At 42.8% G+C, this 20,829-nt stretch overlaps 1 protein-coding gene across 5 annotated transcripts; it reads left to right on the forward strand.

Moving 5' to 3' along the window:
- Positions 1 to 574: 574 nt before the first annotated feature.
- On the forward strand, positions 575 to 20,773 carry LOC124009335 (ras-related protein Rab-6A-like). Of its 5 annotated transcripts, XR_006834281.1 has the most exons (9): positions 575 to 1,209; positions 12,434 to 12,492; positions 12,818 to 12,871; positions 13,969 to 14,074; positions 15,803 to 15,914; positions 17,190 to 17,283; positions 17,740 to 17,833; positions 18,683 to 18,749; positions 18,960 to 19,028. XR_006834281.1 is itself a non-coding variant. In XM_046321040.1 (8 exons), the coding sequence occupies exons 1-8, from the start codon at positions 1,140 to 1,142 to the stop codon at positions 19,022 to 19,024; spliced, it is 627 nt and encodes a 208-aa protein (XP_046176996.1). In that variant the 5' UTR covers positions 575 to 1,139; the 3' UTR covers positions 19,025 to 20,773. The 5 variants fall into 5 exon arrangements, 4 of the variants coding, with proteins under 4 accessions (XP_046176996.1, XP_046176978.1, XP_046176989.1 ...); XM_046321040.1 differs by lacking the exons at positions 13,969 to 14,074; positions 17,190 to 17,283 and adding an exon at positions 13,695 to 13,800 and having other exon boundaries at positions 18,960 to 20,773; XM_046321022.1 differs by lacking the exon at positions 17,190 to 17,283 and having other exon boundaries at positions 583 to 1,209; positions 18,960 to 20,773.
- Positions 20,774 to 20,829: the final 56 nt, after the last annotated feature.

Genomic DNA, 20,829 nt, shown 5'->3' on the forward strand with positions numbered 1-20,829 from the left:
CTGCATCTACTCCCCTTTCATCTGACATATTATGCTCGGATGTGTAGTTACATTACATTACAATGCAAAAACTTCGTTCCCATAACAATTTACATGGAATTTCATGAAATATACAAATTCCACCAATCGTTCACCTCAGGACGTGAGAACCAAAGCAACACATTTAGACACTGATCCCCATTATGAAATAGCTACTATATTATTGACGGATATATATTGGAAAGTTTATGTGGCAGGATCACCAAATGGGTGCGTTCGTAAATTCACTCTGGCTATCTACTCCAATTTCAAAGCACTCTCGTCTGAGTGTACCAGAGCGCAGAACAACTGAGGAATTTACGAAAGCATAACACCCGTTGAATATGACCGGTGTCAGTAAACGTAATTAAATTGTTGGCAGCAGCATAGTTACAGTCAACAACGCTCTAAAACACATGACAACAGCCTAACCAGCTCTGCTAGTAGGACGAGTAAAATGGTCAGTGTGAGATGTTCTCTCATTTGTGTCTGGACGTAAGCTAGCCAACTTTAGCCAATAGTTTGGGTGCTTGACTGTCGTTGGTAGGTCATAACACTCGGATGAACCCTACCCCTCGGCCAGAGCTTGATGGACCCGACTGCGAAACGCGCTGAATTTATGAACCGCACAATCTGACATTGCGTTCCAGAGTGAATTTGCGAACACACCCGTAATTTACGCCACTGCATCGGAATGCCACAGTCGCTTTGGATTGGTGGAGCCTTGTGCCAGTCGTCGAACACATTAGGTCGTGACAAACATCCTCTGAAACAACTAGCTAGCAGCGATGGAGTGGGAGTGCTGAGGTAGTTAGTTCGTGAGCGAGTCACAAACAAGTCAGCTGAGTGTTCAAGAAGCCAGTATCTATTAGCTAGTTACTTAGCTAGAAACTCACCGATTGCCAGTCAAGCCAAGAAATTGCAGTTTAGAAGCATTGCTGCTATTGCTGTTAGCTAGCTAGTTAGTTCTTACGGCAGAACCCCTTCAACTTGTCAACTGGGCTGGCTAGCTAGTAGGGATTTAGCTAGCTCACTAAAGTAAGGGGTAGTGTGTTTTTTTATCCCCACACTGTGGGCCACAGTCTACAACTTGCCTTTGCCTGCCTAACAACATTGCAGTCATGTCCGCGGCAGGAGACTTCGGAAACCCTCTAAGGAAATTTAAATTGGTCTTTCTTGGCGAACAGAGCGGTAAGTGAACACTGACCTGTGTGGGGTAACGACTAACGCGTTTTATGTGGTCATCAGCGTGCCAATTTAGCTATTAAATGGCTAGCAAATGCCATCAATCATCATGGGCGAGTCCCTTCATTTAATCGATATCCACCAACTGCCATGATATAGAGACCATGGCGATTTAAATGATCTTAATAGCTACGATCAGTGATATTGAACCTATCCGTGATATCAAGTGTTTTAACGTTAGCTACTTTGTTGCTAGCTTCCGTTAGCTGGTAAACGTTAGTTAACCTTAATGGTTAGCAGCTTTACCTGGCTAACTATCATATAATGTTTTTAGACTTATAGACTTACTAGCCGAGCTAGTTAACAAGCTGTTGGGAGACGCGTTGTTTCTAGTTCACCCAATCAGTCAGGTCAGTAGTCGGGTTGTAACGACGTTAACTAAAATCATTAACGTTAACGAGTTAGCCAGCTGCTACATACTACTGAATATGTTTTTATTTCACCTTTATTTAACCAGGTAGGCTAGTTGAGAACAAGTTCTCATTTTAAACTGCGACCTGACCAAGATAAAGCAAAGCAGTTCCACACAACACAGGTACACATGGAATAAACAAACATACAGTAGAAAAGTCTATATACAGTATCGAAGTAATTACAATATACCAATTAAACACGAGTGATAGATGTGCAGAAGATGAATGTGCAAGTAGAGATACTGGGGTGCAAATGAGTCAGATAAATAAATACAGTATGGGGATGAGGTAGTTGGATGGGCTGTTTACAGATGGGTTATGTACAGGTGCAGTGATTTGTGAGCTGCTCTGACAGCTGGTGCCTAAAGCTAGTCAGGGAGATGAGTCTCCAGCTTTGGTGATTTTTGCAGTTCGTTCCAGTCATTGGCAGCAGAGAACTGGAAGGAGAGGCGGCCAAATGAGGAATTGGCTTTGGGGGTGACCAGTGCGATATACCTGCTGGAGTGCGTGCTAAGGGTGGGTGCTGCTATGGTGACCAGTGAGCTAAGGCGGGGCTTTACCTAGCAAGGACTTGTAGATGACCTGGAGCCAGTGGGTTTGGCGACAAATATTTATTTTATTTCACCTTTATTTAACCAGGTAGGCTAGTTGAGAACAAGTTCTCATTTGCAACTGCGACCTGGCCAAGATAAAGCATAGCAGTGTGAACAGACAACACAGAGTTACACATGGAATAAACAAACAAGTCAATAACATAGTAGGGGGGAAAAATAATCTACACTGCTCAAAAAAATAAAGGGAACACTAAAATAGCATGACCTCCCTACAACGCCTGGGCATGCTCCTGATGAGGTGGCGGATGGTCTCCTGAGGGATCTCCTCCCAGACCTGGACTAAAGCATCCGCCAACTCCTGGACAGTGTGGTGCAACGTGGCGTTGGTGGATGGAGTGAGACATGATGTCCCAGATGTGCTCAATTGGATTCAGGTCTGGGGAACGGGCGGGCAAGTCCATAGCATCAATGCGTTCCTCTTGCAGGAACTGCTGACACACTCCAGCCACATGAGGTCTAGCATTGTCTTGCATTAGGAGGAACCCAGGGCCAATCGCACCAGCATATGGTCTCACAAGGGGTCTGAGGATCTCATCTCGGTACCTAATGGCATTCAGGCTACCTCTGGCGAGCACATGGAGGGCTGTGCGGCCCCCCAAATAAATGCCACCCCACACCATGACTGACCCACCGCTAAACCGGTCATGCTGGAGGATGTTGCAGGCAGCAGAACGTTCTCCACGGCGTCTCCAGACTGTCACGTCTGTCACATGTGCTCAGTGTGAACCTGCTTTCATCTGTGAAGAGCACAGGGCGCAAGTGGCGAATTTGCCAATCTTGGTGTTCTCTGACAAATGAAAACACGTCCTGCACGGTGTTGGGCTGTAAGCACTACCCCAACCTGTGGATGTCGGGCCCTCATACCACCCTCGTGGAGTCTGTTTCTGACCTTTTGAGCAGACACATGCACATTTGTGGCCTGCTGGAGGTCATTTTGCAGGGCTCTGGCAGTGCTCCTCCTGCTCCTCCTTGCACAAAGGCGGAGGTAGCGGTCCTGCTGCTGGGTTGTTGCCCTCCTACGGCCTCCTCCACGTCTCCTGATGTACTGGCCTGTCTCCTGGTAGCGCCTCCATGCTCTAGACACTACGCTGACAGACACAGCAAACCTTCTTGCCACAGCTCGCATTGATGTGCCATCCTGGATGAGCTGCACTACCTGAGCCACCTGTGTGGGTTGTAAGACTCCGTCTCATGCTACCACGAGTGAAAGCACCGCCAGCATTCAAAAGTGACCAAAACATCAGCCAGGAAGCATAGGAACTGAGAAGTGGTCCGTGGTCACCACCTGCAGAACCACTCCTTTATTGGAGGTGTCTTGCTAATTGCCTGTAATTTTCACATGTTGTCTATTCCATTTGCACAACAGCATGTGAAATTTATTGTCAATCAGTGTTGCTTCCTAAGTGGACAGTTTGATTTCACAGAAGTGTGATTGACTTGGAGTTACATTGTGTTGTTTAAGTGTTCCCTTTATTTTTTTGAGCAGTGTACATTGTGTGCAAAAGGCATGAGGAGGTAGGCAATAAATAGGCCATAAGAGTGAATAATTACAATTTACCAGATTAACACGAGTGATAAATGATCAGATGAACATGTGCAGGTAGAGATAGTGGTGTTCAAAAGAGCTGAAAAAGAAAGAGCTGAAAAGTAAATAAGTAAAGTAAATAATATAGTGTATATAACAGTATGGGGCTGAGGTAGGTAAATTGGGTGGGCTATATACCGATGAACTATGTACAGCTGCAGCGATCGGTTAGCTGCTCAGATAACAGATGTTTAAAGTTGGTGAGGGAGATAAAAGTTTCCAACTTAAGAGATTTTTGCAATTTGTTCCAGTCACAGTCAGCAGAGAACTGGAAGGAAAGGAGGTCAAATGAGATTTTGGCTTTAGGAATGATCAGTGAGATACACCTGCTGGAGTGCGTGCTACGGGTGGGTGTTGCCGTCGTGACCAGTGAACTGAGATAAGGCGGAGCTTTACCTAGCATAGACTTGTAGATGACCTGGAGCCAGTGGGGCTAGCGACGAACATGTAGCGAGGGCCAGCCAACTAGAGCATACAGGTCGGAGTGGTGGGTGGTATAACATGCTTTAGTAACAAAATGGATGGCACTGTGATAAACTGCATCCTGTTTGCTGAGTAGAGTATTGTCATCTACAAAATAGCTTCCATCGTCGAGGATCGGTAGGATAGTCGGTTTTACTAAGGTAAGTTTGGAGGCGTGAGTGAAGGAGGCTTTGCTGCGAAGTAGAAAGCCGACTCTAGATTTGATTTTTGATTGGAGATGTTTGACATGAGTCTGGAAGGAGAGTTTGCAGTCTAGCCAGACACCTAGGTACTTATAGATGTCCACATATTCTAGGTCGGAACCATCCAGGGTGGTGATACTAGTCAGGCGTGCGGGTGCAGGCAGCGAATGGTTGAAAAGCATGCACTTGGTTTTTACTAGCGTTTAAGAGCAGGTGGAGGCCACGGAAGGGGTGTTGTATGGCATTGAAGCTCGTTTGGAGGTTAGATAGCACAGTGTCCAAGGAAGGGCCACAAGTATACAGAATGGTGTCGTCTGCGTAGAGGTGGATCAGGGAATCGTCCGCAGCAAGAGCAACATCATTGATATATACAGAGAAAAGAGTCGGCCCGAGAATTGAACCCTGTGGCACCCCCATAGAGACTGCCAGAGGACGGGACAACATGCCCTCCGATTTGACACACTGAACTCTGTCTGCAAAGTAGTTGGTGAACCAGGCAAGGCAGTCATTAGAAAAACCGAGGCTACAGAGTCTGCCGATAAGAATATGGTGATTGACAGAATCGAAAGCCTTGGCCAGGTCGATGAAAATGGTTGCACAGTACTGTCTTTTTTATCGATAGCGGTTATGATATCGTTTAGTACATTGAGCGTGGCTGAGATGCACCCGTGACTGGCTCGGGAACCGGATTGCACAGCGAAGAAGGTACCGTGGGATTCGAGATGGTCAGTGATCTGTTTGTTGACTTGGCTTTCGAATAACTTAGGTAGGCAGGGCATGATGGATATAGGTCTGTAACAATTTGGGTCCAGGGTGTCTCCCCCTTTTGAAGAGGGGGATGACTGCGGCATCTGTCCAATCCTTGGGGACCTCAGATGATACGAAGGAGAGGTTGAACCGGCTGGTTATAGGGGTTGCGACAATAGCGGCGGACAGTTTCAGAAATGGTGTCCAGATTGTCAAGCCCAGCTGATTTGAATGGGTCCAGGTTTTGCAGCCCTTTCAGAACATCAAGTTAAAATAAGTGTTCATTCAGTGTTGTTGTAATTGTCATTATTACAACAACAACAAAAAATCGTCAGATTTAATCGATATCGGCGTTTATTGGTCCTCCAATAATCGGCATCGGCGTTGAAAAATCATAATCGGTCAACCTCTAGTATGGAGGTGGGCTAGAAGTCAATCGGTTCCTTTCATTGTAGGCAAGGCTATAAAATAGTGTATCCTATACACCACTGTCAGCAACAAACATCCCCCTCCTAACCAGAACCCATGCTACATTTCAATGAGGTTTATGTGTTTTTTGTTTGTTTGTGCTGCTGACAAACGTGTGTGATGTGTTTCTGTTGAGACTGGGGGAAGGGAGGAGTAAATGTGGATAATATACTGCTGTGATTTATTTTGTGTTCTGCCCCAGAGGAATGAAGCCTGACCTCTGACCCCTCGCAACTATTTATGTAAGCAGGGATTTCTGCACTGGTGTGAGAGGTGAACACTGGATCAGAGTGTGCACACATTAGGTCTAGTCAGTTTAAGTCCCTCACCGCTGGGAAACACACAAACGACAGACTTCACACTCGTATGTTTTTGACTGACATGTCTGTGTCCACAGACGCGTATGGCAATGGGTCTAGATTTAAGTGACTACTTCTCAGGTGTTTTCGCCATTAGATCGTATCAGTGTAATTACTTCTTGCTTATTTGAAAGGATGGCCTGGTCCTAAACCCAGACCCTCCCAAGTTAGGCCTACCTTCCCTATAATTATGAGATTATTGACTGGTTCCCAATTTCCAACCTGGCCATCGTATTACTCTGGCCACCTAATCATCCCCAGCATCCAGTTGGCTTGTTGAACTACTCATCTCCCCAGAAACTCTTTCCTGGGTTGTTGATAGTGTTCTCACCTCTTAGACAACTTACCTGGTAAAAAGAATGCTAAAAACAAACAGCTCTCTTGCTAGCAGACATGTAAGCATGTTTCTATTTATTAAAGGAAAGAAGTGGTGGGCCTCTAAATGTAACATTCTTTTTAACTTTCCTAACTGCAGACCATCTTAGTCTATTCTCATTGAAGAGACCTGAAGTGGAGATATCAGGCCAAAATTTCAATTGACATAAATATGTACATTACTGACTCGCTTGACTACAATACACATTGGCCAAAGCACCCTTCCTGACCACACTTTGAGCTTGAGTAGAACAAGTCCCCAGTGCAGTCAGGGCACACGCATGCATACAGTAGATGTCTTCACTGTGTCATTGTCTGCAGCAGTATCTTCTAACATGTGGGTCGTCTTCATATTGACTCCTAAAGTAGACATGTTTTCCTTCTTCTGTCAGCTGTCTAGTCCAGAGGTCGACTGATTATGATTTTTCAACTCCGATACCGATTATTGGAGGACCAAAAAAAAGTCGATACTGATTAATCGGCCATTTTTATTAATTTTTTTTACAATGTTTTTATTTGTAATAATGACAATTACAACAATACTGAATGAACACTTATTTTAACTTAATATAATACATCAATAAAATCAATTTAGCCTCAAATAAATAATGAAACATGTTCAATTTGGTTTAAATAATGCAAAAAGTGTTGGAGAAGAAAGTAAAAGTGCAATATGTGCTATGTAAGAAATTGTTTAAGTTCAAGTTCCTTGCTCAGAACATGAGAACATATGAAAGCTGGTGGTTCCTTTTAACATGAGTCTTGAATATTCCCAGGTAATACGTTTTAGGTTGTAGTTATTATAGGAATTATAGGACTATTTCCCTCGATACCATTTGTATTTCATTAACCTTTGTTCTTATAGGCACTTTAGTATTGCCAGTGTAACAGTATATCTTCCGTCCCTCTCCTCGCTCCTCCCTGGGCTCGAACCAGGAACACAACGACAACAGCCACCCTCTAAGCAGCGTTACCAATGCAGAGCAAGGGAAACAACCACTCCAAGGCTCAGAGCGAGTGACGTTTGAAACGCTATTAGCACGCGCTAACTAGCTAGCCATTTCACTTCGGTTACACCAGCCTCATCTCGGGAGTTGATAGGCTTGAAGCCATAAACAGTGCAATGCTCGATGCACAACAAAGAGCTGCTGGCAAAATGCAAAGAAAGTGCTGTTTGAATGAATGTTTAAGCGCCTGCTTCTGCCTACCACTGCTCAGTTAGAAACTTAGATACTTGTATGCATGCTTGTATGCTCAGTTAGATTATATGCAACGCAGGACACGCTAGATAATATCTAGTAATACCATCAACTAGTGATTATGATTGATTGCTTGTTTTTATAAGATACGTTTATTGCTAGCTAGCTAGCAACTTGCTTATTGCATTCACGTAACAGGCCGTCTTTGTGGAGTGCAACGAGAGAGAGGCAGGTCGTTATAGCGTTGGACTTGTTAACTGTAAGGTTGCAAGATTGGATCCCCCGAGCTGACAAGGTGAAAATCTGTCATTCTGCCCCTGAACCGAGGCAGTTAACCCACCGTTCCTAGGCCGTCATTGAAAATAAGAATGTGTTCTTAACTGACTTGCCTAGTTCAATAAAGGTGTAAAAAAAAACATGGCATGGACTCTACAAGGTGTCGATAGTGTTCCACAGGGATGCTGGCCAACGTGGACTCTAATGCTTCCCGCAGTTGTCAAGTTGGCTGGATGTTCTTTGGGTGGTGGAACATTCTTGATACAAACAGGAAACTGTTGAGTGTGAAACTCGGCGGTGTTGCAGTTCTTGGCAGAAACTGGTGCTTCTGGCACATACTACCATACCCGATCAAAGGCACTTAAATATTTTGTCTTGCCCATCCACCCTCTGAATGGCACACACACAATCATGTCTCAGGGCTTAAAAATCCTTCTACCCTGATTGAAGTGAATTTAACAAGTGACACCAATAAGGGATCATAGCTTTCACCTCAGTCGGTCATGGAAAGAGCAGGTGTTTTTAATGTTTTGTACTCTGTGTATCCACTGTATTCTAGTCAAGGCCTATTCTATAAAACTACTGCTGTACACACCTTTACTATTTGTTTACTGCCCATAATGTTTATACACACCATATACATATATATTTATATCCCGGACTCTGACATTGCTCGTTCTAATATTTATTAATTCCTTCCTTTTGAGGGGGAGATTTGCATGTTTTTATTGACATATATTACTGCAATGTTAGTGCAGCTAGGAACAAACATTTCGCTACACCTGTGAAAACATCTAAATATGTGTATGCGACTGATTTAGTTTTAATATGGGTTATGGGGAAAGCTGTACCGCTTGATTGGGAATCCAGCCATTTTGTTTTCTCTGCCTCTCCCTCCATTTCTCCCTTTGGCAGCTACAAGGTATTCTGTCAAATCATGGCATTTTCATACACTGGTCAGCGTTAGTGGCTCCACAGAATGATTTAACTGTAATTGGGAACCTTTGCCATCTGGCATTCCTGTCACAAGAATGTCACTCTTATCATCCCTTCCATACTTAGCCCATGCTGGGGATTGGTGTCACATGTCCTGCTTTTCATCTATGTACACTCAATGGCATGAGAGCTGCTCCATTCTCTTGCATTCAAGGAGAAGTTTTCAGTTTCATTGCTCTGCCCACAGAAAAAAAGCAGCCATGGGACCACTCATTGTCATATTTTAGAGGTCACCTCTTCAAGTCTGTCTGTATTTAACTTCCATTGATGCAAACAGACAATCAAAATGGGCTATCAGGAGAGAACCAGGCAGAACGAGATTAGGCATATTGTCTGAGGAATGGGTTATTGAAAAGAGTTTGGTATTTGTCTGGTCACAAAGAGAAGTAATGTAAGACAATGTCATGCCAACTACATTGTGATGAAGAGAATGGAGTGAGAGAAGGCATAAGGCCTCTAGATCGCTCCCTCTGACCCCAAATCTGGCACACATTCTTGTGTGTATAGATATCTCGATCGATGGTACAGATTGCTTCGAGGCCTGTGTGCACTGTGATTCTGAACACTGCTGTGTTATGGAGAGCTCTGCTCAGGATCCATGAGTTGAGGCCTGACCAGCCATGAGCAACAGTGGTAGTATGATATAGGGGTTGGGAGAGATGTACAGGGAGGGGGAGGTTCTATTGGAAATGAATACTTGTGCATTCCACCATGTGGTAGACTGGAGTAATGAAACAAAATTCAATTTTTTTTTTGTATTTTTTTTTTTCTCGCTGTTTTAATCCCTCCCCAATTTCCCTTGAGGTGTTGTCACATGCCAGTGCAGGGCGAGGTAGAAACAGTGAGGGGGAGTGTTGGTGGCAGAGATCCAGGTTAATTGACATTAATAGACTGACCAGGTGAAAACTGTCATGGAAAGAGCATGTGTTCATAATTTATTTTGTAAACTCACTGTACTTGGCCGTTTTTGAGTATGCAAAAATATTTTTTCATACTTTTAAATGCCCGGATGTCATACTCATTTTGGCTTTGACAACAGCTGATCAGTTAGATATGGGGATGCGCTACCAAAATCAACAAATGGCGGGAAACAATGCATTCACACACAATGCATTCTCAGTATGCAAAAATAGGATGTTTAATAGTATGCAAACATTTTGAAAATCAAGTATGGTTTAAATGCCAGGACGTTATGTCTGGGTCGACACTGAGAATCTCCCAGCATTCCTTGGAGTTTTTTTTATTTTTCTTAAGTCAATTCAAAAACCCTTCAGGATTTTGAATGCCATTTTTTTACTGATCTCTCCCTTAAAGTGCAGACTTGGCAGACGGCTCCTCATGGACTCTTACTCCAGGCCTCTTGGTTGGTGGAGTCAAGTCATAAGGTAGTGGTGAGCTGTGGGCTTTGGCCAGAAAACAGATGGTGCACCTCAGCAAATTGTCTGAGGAGTTGCTGGGTTTGGAGGATTGCAGGACCAAATCAGGCTAGAACATGTCTTATGTTCGCTATGTGAAATGACTCACTCCACACTGGTCTGGGGAGGTGTGTAGTACTGTGTCTGTTCTGCCAGCACTACTGGTGTTATTTACTCTTCAAGACTAATCAGGGCCATAGCCAGGGATTGAGTTTTAGTTTTGTCCTGAGTGGGTCATGTACTACATTTCTATACAATTTTAAAAACTCTGAAATCGAGAACAGCAGAAACAAGACAACAGCAGAAACAAGCGAAAATGGCCCCAGCACTTATCATGGCTCTTGTCGCTTAATTAACCACAGTCCATCTACAGACCCATAGCATGTTAGCGAAACAATTAGCTGCTACACGTTAACTTGCATTAACTCGCACTATCATGTCATACTTACAGAGGGATCTGTTAGCAGAAAAAGTATTTTATAGACAAAAGATAAACAAATAAGTTTGCTTTACAGAGCATTTTTTTTGGTGCAGAGGTACAGCTAATTTCCTGCAATTCTCCACATTTTGCCATTACATATGCCATGTTAATATATCTGAGAAAAGTGATTAACAAAATAAGAGGCCCACTGGAGGCCGGGGCCCCTGTTCATGTGCCTGGTCGGTAATTCGGCCATGAATACTAAAAGTTACTATGGCTGGCTAGACTGAGTGACTGTCAGTGACCACATTTACATGCACACCAATGTCCTGTTATTGTTTTGGATACTAAAGTACTGTTTTTGAGTTGATGCACATAAACATCATATCCCATTTACAATAACCTGAGGAGGCTTGTATCCCGGTTATGAGAAACCTGGATAAGATGCCTGGGATTGGCTGATCTAAGACGGGATACTGTGGCATGTTAACATCTTATCCCCTTTACTGTTGCGGTCTACACAGGCTCAGTGAAGCATTTCATGGGTGTTGTGATGTTTTCATCTGATTGTCAAGCAAATCACTTCATAAAGTAGGCTACCTGCCCATTTTGCTCACCATAATAATTCCATAATTTAGACTACTGTAATTTACTATTGGCTAATTTCACCCTAATTTACACACGTTTCTGCTTATAATGTCTGATATTTGGTAGGCCATTTGTTTGTCAACTATAGTTTGATGCATGTAGTTTCTCTTCTGTCATAACTTGTTGCCCAGAAGACTAAATAGAGTAATGATCAGCAGAATGTTTCACATAAATAGAATGAAGGCATTGTTCATCTTAGTAACACTGGTAAAGTTGTCCGTTTCATTTAGGGACCGGGGAAAAACACCAACTCTAAAACAGTGGAAAGATCGGTCCTGTGCAAAATGTCCAAATGCCATCACTTTGACTGGTTTTAAGGAAATGAAAAGCTGAGAAAATGACGAAACCTATTTCTGTTAAGACTTCGGTTAGTCTTGGGTGCATATTTTGTGGTTAAAATACAGTCTGCTTGCATAAGTGTCAAAGATAATGCGTGTGTAATGTGTTTTCTCAAGAGATGCTGAAAGAAATAAATTATATTTCTCCACTCCTGTTTTTTCTCCGCTAACATTTGTTGTATAATTTAACTGCAAGAAATGCATAATTCTGTGAGTTTATATTGTATTACTCTACATGTGAGTGGTTATAGGCTTTACCATCAGTGTTTATATTTCAGTTACTATTCCTTTAACCAATATACTTAAAGGAGGAATATTGTGTTAATTCATGGTCAGTGATACTCGTGAGGCGGGATATCAAAGGTGCATGTAAACAGTGTATCCCGAATAAGACCTGAGCTGAGACCTGAGCTACTATCCCAAATACTGTGCACATGTTATTTTAGTCATTAAGTGACTTATATCAAGAGGAAAACTGCAGATGCACAACCAACTTTCAAAATTGTACCTTGTGTAATTCTAACGCAACAGTAAGTTGAGACCCCGACTGGGTTCCTAAAAATACATCAAATTGGGGAAAATGACAGCGATCCGGACTTCTGTGTCCTTATGTAGCCATGTTGGGCCTAACTCGTGTCTTGTGTTTTTCAGTGGGGAAGACTTCATTGATTACCAGGTTCATGTACGACAGCTTCGACAACACCTACCAGGTGAGGCTAGACCACACAGACACCATTTGAATCTGTATATGGTAGTCAGGGCTAGGTTTACTACACCGATGATCTCAATGCCTAACCTTAGTCCTGGTCCTACAACAGGGTGGGCAGACTTGCTCCAGACCAACAATAACACACTTCATTCAGCTTGTCTGTCTTTATGATTAGCCAATTGAATTAGGTCTGTTAGTGCTGGGCTCGACTAGGCAATCTGTTTGTTCCTTCATTTTAGTTTAGTCTAACTACAGTACTGAAGCCTTATCAATCTACCATCATTGTCAGAAATGTTCTCATTCTTTTAATTCTTTCTCTTTTCCAGGCCACAATAGGAATAGATTTCCTGTCAAAAACCATGTACCTCGAAGACCGAACAGTAAGTGTTACGTTCTCCTTTTTAAATCAATCTCTTGAAATTGTCATATAAAGTGGTAATGTGCTGATTGGGATGTTATGCTGATTGAGAGAATATTTTAGTGAGTGTGTTAGTCATGACTCTGGTGTTACTTTTGCTGAGTAATGTTAAATTGCATTATAGTGATTTAGAAAATGTCTCTTTTTGAAATGTAAAGATTTACCCATTCATTGGTATGTACGCACCCCCACTCAATCACACAGGTCTCTGAGTCTTGACTGCATTTTTGCCAATAGTGGTTTCTGGGACTTTGGGGATGCTGGGTATCCTGTGACCTGACTGTCTGCTCTAACTGTGTTTTGTCCTGGCCCAGGTTCTCACACACACGCACGCACACACACACACTAGCGCCTTAAAAGAAGCCGGAGAGCTGCCCTGTCCTGGGCTGGGATTGGATCCTGCCTCTTCCTTCCTGCTAGCTTTCTCTCCTCCATACAAACTTGTTCATTCTTTTCTTCCCCTTTTCCTATCTGCTCATATTCGGTTCATTCTCGTGCTGAAATTCAATATCTAGCGTGAACGAGAGAAGAACCTTTTAGAAATGAGGCCAAGTACCCATGATTCCCCTGGGCCTCACCATTCCTCCTATGGTCACACACTCCATGCATGCAGCCTTCTTTCTCTCTCTCTTTCTCTCGTTTCTCTTACTCTCTCCTTTTCTCTCCTTCAGAAGTTGATTTGTTTTATTTCTTTTTGGTTTCTTACCTCATGTTTTCCTTTTCTCATCTACTTTTCATCCTTTCCTTTTCCATTTTTATTTGATTTCTCCTCCCATCCGCCACAGATCAGGTTGCAGCTGTGGGATACGGCTGGGCAGGAGCGTTTCCGTAGCCTCATCCCCAGTTATATCCGAGACTCCGCTGCCGCTGTCGTAGTATACGACATCACAAGTAGGTACTCCCCTCCGCGCCCCGCCCACTCGACGTGCGTGCGTGCGTGCCCCGCCCCACCCCCCCTTCAACCCTCATCCAGTTCTCCCCTCTTACCACCACCTCTTCCTCTTGCCCCTCTCTCCTTCTCCTTCTCTCCCTGTGTGCTGGTGCTAACGTGCTGCTCAGGTGAGGCTGCAGCTTTGGGACACAGCCGGCCAGGAGCGCTTCCGGAGTCTGATCCCTAGCTACATACGAGACTCCACCGTGGCCGTGGTAGTCTATGACATCACAAGTGAGTGCGGTCCCTACTGATGGAAAAGTGATGGAAGGATACCAATCAGAACAAAAAAACATCACCTCATTTTTTTCTACTGGCTCAAGTCCCTTTTCTGTTTTTTCCATTCTCCTTTTCCCCTGTACCTGATGCCTTCAGTCCCCTTTTCATGTTTGTGATGTTTTCCTCCCCCTCTTTTTTTTGTGTCCACTTCTTCTTTATTTGGTCTGCTTTTTGCGTGATTGTAGTGTGTGAATGTTTCCGTATTAAATAGACAGGTATTAGTTTGTTAATTGATACCAGAATGACAAAGCATTCGGTAGCATACATACAACCTAATTAGGCTACAGACCAAATAGCTTTCAATAGCAAAAATCAGTTGGTGAAATTTGTTTATAGTAAAAAGCAGTTAAATGTGTCAATAGTTTAGTAGTTTCCTTGATGATTTCCTGTTTGTTTTCCAACAGAGCAATCCAATTTCTTTTCAATCCTTCCCCATCTTTATTTTTCTGGACTGTTCTTTTTTGTCCATGGCAACCATGACTTAGGTTTGTCACCCATATACAAAACAATGAAGTGTCTTATTCGTTTCGTTAGAAATAATTGGTATCGGCAGCTTTGATGTTGCTTCAGGGGCCTATTTTGCCCGACATGAAATAACAATGTTCAGTTTTCACTCAATTTTAAGTCTCTCCTACAATGTGTCCGTTAGATGATTGGCCATTAGGGGGAGATAAAAGCAGACATGGAGCTGCAGCAGGGCTAGAGGAAAATCAATAGACATCTATTTAACTGGCTCTCCGGGGAGGAAGTCTAACTGTCACTACAGGAAAAACACACCACCTCCAGCTGGATAGAGGATAGACTGTTAAATACATATATACAGTCTATGGCCCTCAAACTCAACTCTGGACCCTGAAGCCAGTTTCACTGCTTGTTTGAGTTGTTCCCCTCTAATCATGGACTGATTTAGACCTGGGACACCAGGTGGGTGCAATTAATTATCAGGTAGAACAGAAAACCAGCAGGCTCCGGACCTCCATAGGGAATGAGTTGAGTACCCCTGGTCTATGGGATAAACAGACAGGCAGAATACAAGGATATGGATAGATAACATAGTAGCCTAGATGGATGGAGGGTGTAGTGGCTAAATTATCCAATTTAATTGTCCCAAAACAATTATCATCCTAATCCTTTCGCCACAATTGAGTGGTGAAATGTTAGTCTTGACTCATGCAAATCCAATGTCCAGAGTTTGATTCAAGTTGAAAAAGAATACATTTGTCATTCTTCTGGTTACAAAATATAAAGAGAACTAACAAAACAAATTCTAATAATTCAAACCAAAAAAAATAACATATGGCACAGTAAGGATAGTCTGGTATTGTGAAAACACTGAGCTGCCATTCCAGTCTCTACCAGTAGGCCTTGGAGTCTGTAGCTTTTAACTGTATTCTGCATCAGCCTGTAGAGGGGGCTACACACACTTGACAGGGGATTAATAGCAAACACACAACAGATTCATTATTCATTTGAAACAAAGATGTACTATTTAACCCATTTGGCTCTTACATCTGGATAGGAACTGGGAGCTGGATTTACTTTGTTTAATGAGCTTACTTGTCACATTCTCTGTATATTTGTTACTGTCTCTGTCGTTCTGCTTATCACCACAAGTCTGTACTTGTCACAACCTGAATGGAGATTAACATTTATTCTCTCCTCCCTCTCTCCCTCCTGTATCAGATGTCAACTCTTTCCAGCAAACCACAAAATGGATTGATGATGTCAGAACGGAGAGAGGAAGTGATGTCATCATCATGCTGGTGGGAAACAAGACGGACCTTGCAGACAAAAGGTGTGAGTGGCATAATAACTGAAGGCTAAAGTCAGTCTAGTGTCAGTAAGCCTGTAGAGCTCTTCAGACCAGGGGCCTCATAACAGTTGAGTCAATTTTACACTAAATATCTTTGTGTGCCATTTCTGAGAAGACTGCGTGTGCACAAAAATATAGAGATTTCTAAACTAGATGCGTGCTGTACATGCATACGCATGTTTTCCATTATAAATCAGACCTGTCATAAAACTGCACGCCTGAAAAACGCCCTTCATTCACCTTCTATGGTGTCGATAACACCCTTATTTGCTGTACACTGGAAGTATTAGAATTAGGCCAAGATGGCCACTAAAGGAAATGGCAATGGCGAACTTGTTCAAGTGTCTTTGGAGGTGTTGATAGAATGTTTTATTTTGTCGTGACATTTGCTATAGTCTGACCGTTTCTGAAAGTTTGCAATTGCAAGTTGTGGACCTGTAATTACTTTAGAATGCAAAGCTAAAATAAATGGATTTAGGCTCTTCGCACTAACTGATGATTGGCTCTTTTTATTACAGTATATTCAGCTACCTGTTTTGTTATTAATGTGTCATTGTATATTATATATCATATAGTCCTGCTCCTTCATGCAATGCATTACTTCAACGAGTAGAAACTGTGTACTCATGGTGTAAAGTTTGCAGGAGGATAAGCACATTCTCGCGTTCAGTTTTATAAATGCCATCTTTTGCGTGAGATCTGGCGCAAAACTTTCTAGATGAGGCCCCAAGTCCTGGAGGGCTCTCTACATTAGAGCATACTACTGAATCCACTGACTGTAACTGTAGAGTGTTTATTTTTCATTTTTAAGTCAGACCTTTAGGCCCTGCTGTGTTGAGTGGAAAACGCTGTCCTCTAGGTACAGCTGACCAGGGACTTGTTGGCCACAACAAGAGGTCAAACCTCTTCCCTTGATACAGGCCATCTAGAGACGGAACTGTCTGGAGTTGAATAGACCACACCCTCTTTCCAGTTTAGCACGACCTGGATATATTATAATTATTCAGAGGTTCAACTGATCATAGCAAGTCTTATCCATTTGTGTGTTCAAACAATTGTGATCGCCAAACCGATCCTTTTTATTTTAACACATGGTTTTCCACTATAACCCCCAATGCTTTTCACCTTAAAACATCTGCTTTGAATTTCTATTCCCATGTTTACTGTATTGACTGCTGCGTTGTATTATTGGTTTTAGATTCTATATGAGCTGACTGTATGCTGTTCATGTTTAACCCTCTTATCTACCTACCACAGGCAAGTTGCTATTGAAGAGGGTGAGAGGAAGGCCAAAGAGCTAAATGTAATGTTTATTGAGACTAGTGCTAAAGCAGGTTACAACGTCAAGCAGGTGAGTTTGTGCCTGAGTCGTGCTCTCCGTCCATGCTTCTACTGCTGCTGCCTCGGCTCATCCTCGAAAGGTCACCCATGTTCAGGGGTTAAGGGTCAAATGCTGCAGTAATGCTGCATGGGTAGGTTTAGTTTAGCCCAATCCTTATATGTAAGGTCATTTAGAAGTTCTGAAGTGACTTGCACAGGCACACCGTTCTGTAATACCCATTGATGACCATTTTAGATTGAAGTGCTTTTCATTTGAATCCTATATGGTGTATTGAACCAGGAGCTGAGGTGGTACTCTGAGGTGTTGATGAAGTAGGAGCTGTGTGGGCACTCGACAGAGCAGAGGTTGCAGGAGGAGGAGCAGGAGGAGACACGGCATGTTCATCCTTCACTTCATGATGTTCATTCTCTTTTTCGTTTTCGTGTGTGTGTGTGTGTGTGTGTCCATTGTCGTGTGTCATCACAGACAGATAACCACAGAGGAAGGGGAACAGAGAGCCAAAGAGCTGAATGTTCTTTTTATTGAAACAAGTGCAAAGACAGGCTACAATGTCAAACAGGTAGAGCACAGCGTGTGTGTGACGTGTGCAGTGCTCACGCTTTCTTCTGATAGCTTCTCTCACACGTGTGCATATCACTGTGTGTTGAACACTGGCTTGTATTTACACTAAATGGGCTCCTTGGATTTGGATTTGTCTCAGAACCCTTGCCCACCAATCTCATGTCAGTCATAATAACCAAAAACCAGAGGGTTCTTTGCACCCTGTAGAGGTGTGGGCTCAGAGTTGGTCTGGTGGGTGGGACAGAGTTTAGACTTGTGATCCACACCCCAGGTTTTATTTGAGGTGATTTCTCTAACCACTATTAAATGATTCTATTTAATGCATGATCTATCCAGCAGGTTAATTTATTGGATGGTATTTTACCTCCTTTTAGGAGGAACTGTATATGATTACCGCTGTCTACCTTAAACCAATGAATGAACAAAGCTTGAATCAGTCTGGATTGTATCGTGAGCTCTACAGTAGGTTTGTGTGGAATGCACGCTGTACAGATAATTTGAGGCCTTTATTCAAACCCCCAGGCAAGTAAACAAGCAAGCAGTTTCCCCTGTTCAAATCAACTGTAAGATAAAAGAATAAGCTCTGATTTGCTGTTTCGAATCCTAGATGATTGACCTATCAAACGCACTCAAATTCAAGGCGCAAAGATTCTATGGGGTCTCATTTCTTATGGTGTCAGCCTCTGGACAGGTGAACCTTAGTTTGCCTGTTTTAAAACATCGTCATTGGAAGCATTAAGAAGATCGGAAGCCCAAAGAGCTGCCCTAGCGCCTCTGTGGATGTCAGGGCAGGATGACTGGAGTGGTCTGACTCTGACCGATGAGTTCTGTTCTCTCTTTCCTGCAGCTGTTCCGACGTGTGGCTGCTGCCCTCCCTGGCATGGAGAGCACACAGGACAAGAGCAGAGAAGACAGTATCCTTATTCTACACAGACACACTTGTGTGTATGACTATGCATGTTTTTCAGTGGCAATAGTAGATATAAATGCTTCCAGATTGTACTCAAACATTTAGACACCTATTGGCTAGCTTGTAAACCTATTGAGAAGATGGGAAGTGTTTCAAAGGACTTCATGTTTTCTTGTCTGACCTCCGAGTTGGTCCTTAACCCCTCCTTCCCCAGTGATTGACATAAAGCTGGAGAAGACCCCAGAACAGCCCGTCAGCGAAGGAGGCTGCTCCTGCTAACTCCAGCCTCCGTTTATCACTCTCTCCATCACTGTTTCTCTCTCCTGCGCTTTGTTCTTGATCTTTCTCACCCTGGCTTATCGGCCTCTATACTGTACCTATCCTCTCTGCTCTTCCTCTGAACCCCTTGATTCCTGACTCCTTCACCACAGCCTGAAAGAGAAGAACACTACCTGTCCGTCATCCTTGTCGTCGTGGAATCCCGTCGTGGAATCGCTGAGATTACCTTAAGCATAACAAGCAAAATGTGGATGTGAATGCTATTTTATTTCCGTTGAACTTTAACTCTACTTTGGCAATGAAAAAGGAAATGATTTATTGTTACATTTTTCAAGCACTGCGTCTTGTTCTGTAATGCGCCATGCAAGTGACTCGTTCTTACGTCCTACTTCCGTGTTCATGCCCCTGGTCTTTTACATGGGCCTACAGATATCATCAAATTAATTGAAACGCAGTTATATATTACGCTTTGTGGATGGAACTACTTCTGCAGATGCATTTTATGACATTTTTGACAATTGAAGACTATTAAAAAAAAAAAAGCCTAGAACAGTTAAAAAACGACAAGCCTACTTGCTGCATCGCTTGCATGGGTATACTCTGGAAATGGTTGGTTACACAGTAGTCAAAAATGATTGCAGCATGTGAGAAAGACTTCAGAGTAATGGATAACCGAGTGGAATTGTTCTGCCATAAGTGGGCTTAGCAGCCCCCAAGAATATCACCCACTCGGTAAATGTTGAGCACACCAACCTTTTTTATGCCGGTCCCACCACATAGCAGCTACAGTGTCACTCCACCGAAGCATGGTATGACAACACAATGTAGGGAAACCACAAGAACTCACACACACACACAGCATGATGACACAATTCCCACCACAACGTGACGCAAAGTAACAATAGAACACAAGGCCAGTTTCACTACCACAACACGACCGTCCTTCATTATTCACCTTGTCCTCACAAATGAATAAAAGGGATCTTCACCTTGGCTGCCATTTTCTATTATATCTCTTGGTTAGATCTTTACTTTTTTCTAAAAGTACAATTATTACCATAGATGAAACGATATTGCTTTGGAGAACGGTACTGTTTGCAAAATGATTTTTGTATATTGAGAAGTATCATATTCAACGCAAACCCAACTTCGTTTAGATATGCAGACATGCCTTTTTAAGTGCTCATTGTATAAGAGGGCTTCCATGGTTTTGGGATTTCCTAGCTTTGTTTGGTTTAATGTTATATCGACACTTTAGTTATTTTTTTGATCTTTTGTTAATGAGAATTATCTTACATGTTCATTCAATCCATAATGACTTGTAATATTTATTTTGACTGGATCATGTTTCTTTTTTTATTACTGTTAATATGATCATTGTTGGGATGATCCCTAATTGACTAGAGTATTTTGTCAACCACCTGATTTTTTTTTTTTTCTCCCCCAAACATGTCCTTCAGCTCTTCAGGTGATGTCACTACCCCTTTACCCCCAAAATGTTGATTTGATCAAACTGAAGAAGAAAAAAACACAAACCTGGAGGAAAGTCCAGTAGCGTCTTGTTCCGTAACCTTTTATCTTTGGAATGGTTTTAACTGGATGTTGGAGGCTGTCTGTGCTGCCACAAGCTCATCATTTGCACTGCTAGAAGTCATCAGTGTCTTATCGTCATCCCCAAGAAAGGTCTGCGTTTAACTGAAATGTCCTTTTTTCATGGTTGAATAAATAGATAAATGCTAGACAAGGAGAGCTGCAAAGTGTGACTCGTCTTATTTCCTGTCAACTTTGTGATTCCAGTGTTATAT

This window comes from Oncorhynchus gorbuscha, linkage group LG02, assembly GCF_021184085.1.
Source record: "Oncorhynchus gorbuscha isolate QuinsamMale2020 ecotype Even-year linkage group LG02, OgorEven_v1.0, whole genome shotgun sequence".
Lineage (NCBI taxonomy): Eukaryota > Metazoa > Chordata > Actinopteri > Salmoniformes > Salmonidae > Oncorhynchus > Oncorhynchus gorbuscha.

Excerpts from the sequence above, each read along its gene's own strand:
- LOC124009335 (XM_046321040.1), top strand. The coding sequence starts at position 1,140 with ATGTCCGCGGCAGGAGACTTCGGAAACCCTCTAAGGAAATTTAAATTG. Across the intron at positions 12,872-13,694 it reads TGTACCTCGAAGACCGAACA|ATCAGGTTGCAGCTGTGGGA; the intron begins GTAAGTGTTACG and ends CATCCGCCACAG. Across the intron at positions 15,915-17,739 it reads ACGGACCTTGCAGACAAAAG|ACAGATAACCACAGAGGAAG; the intron begins GTGTGAGTGGCA and ends GTGTCATCACAG.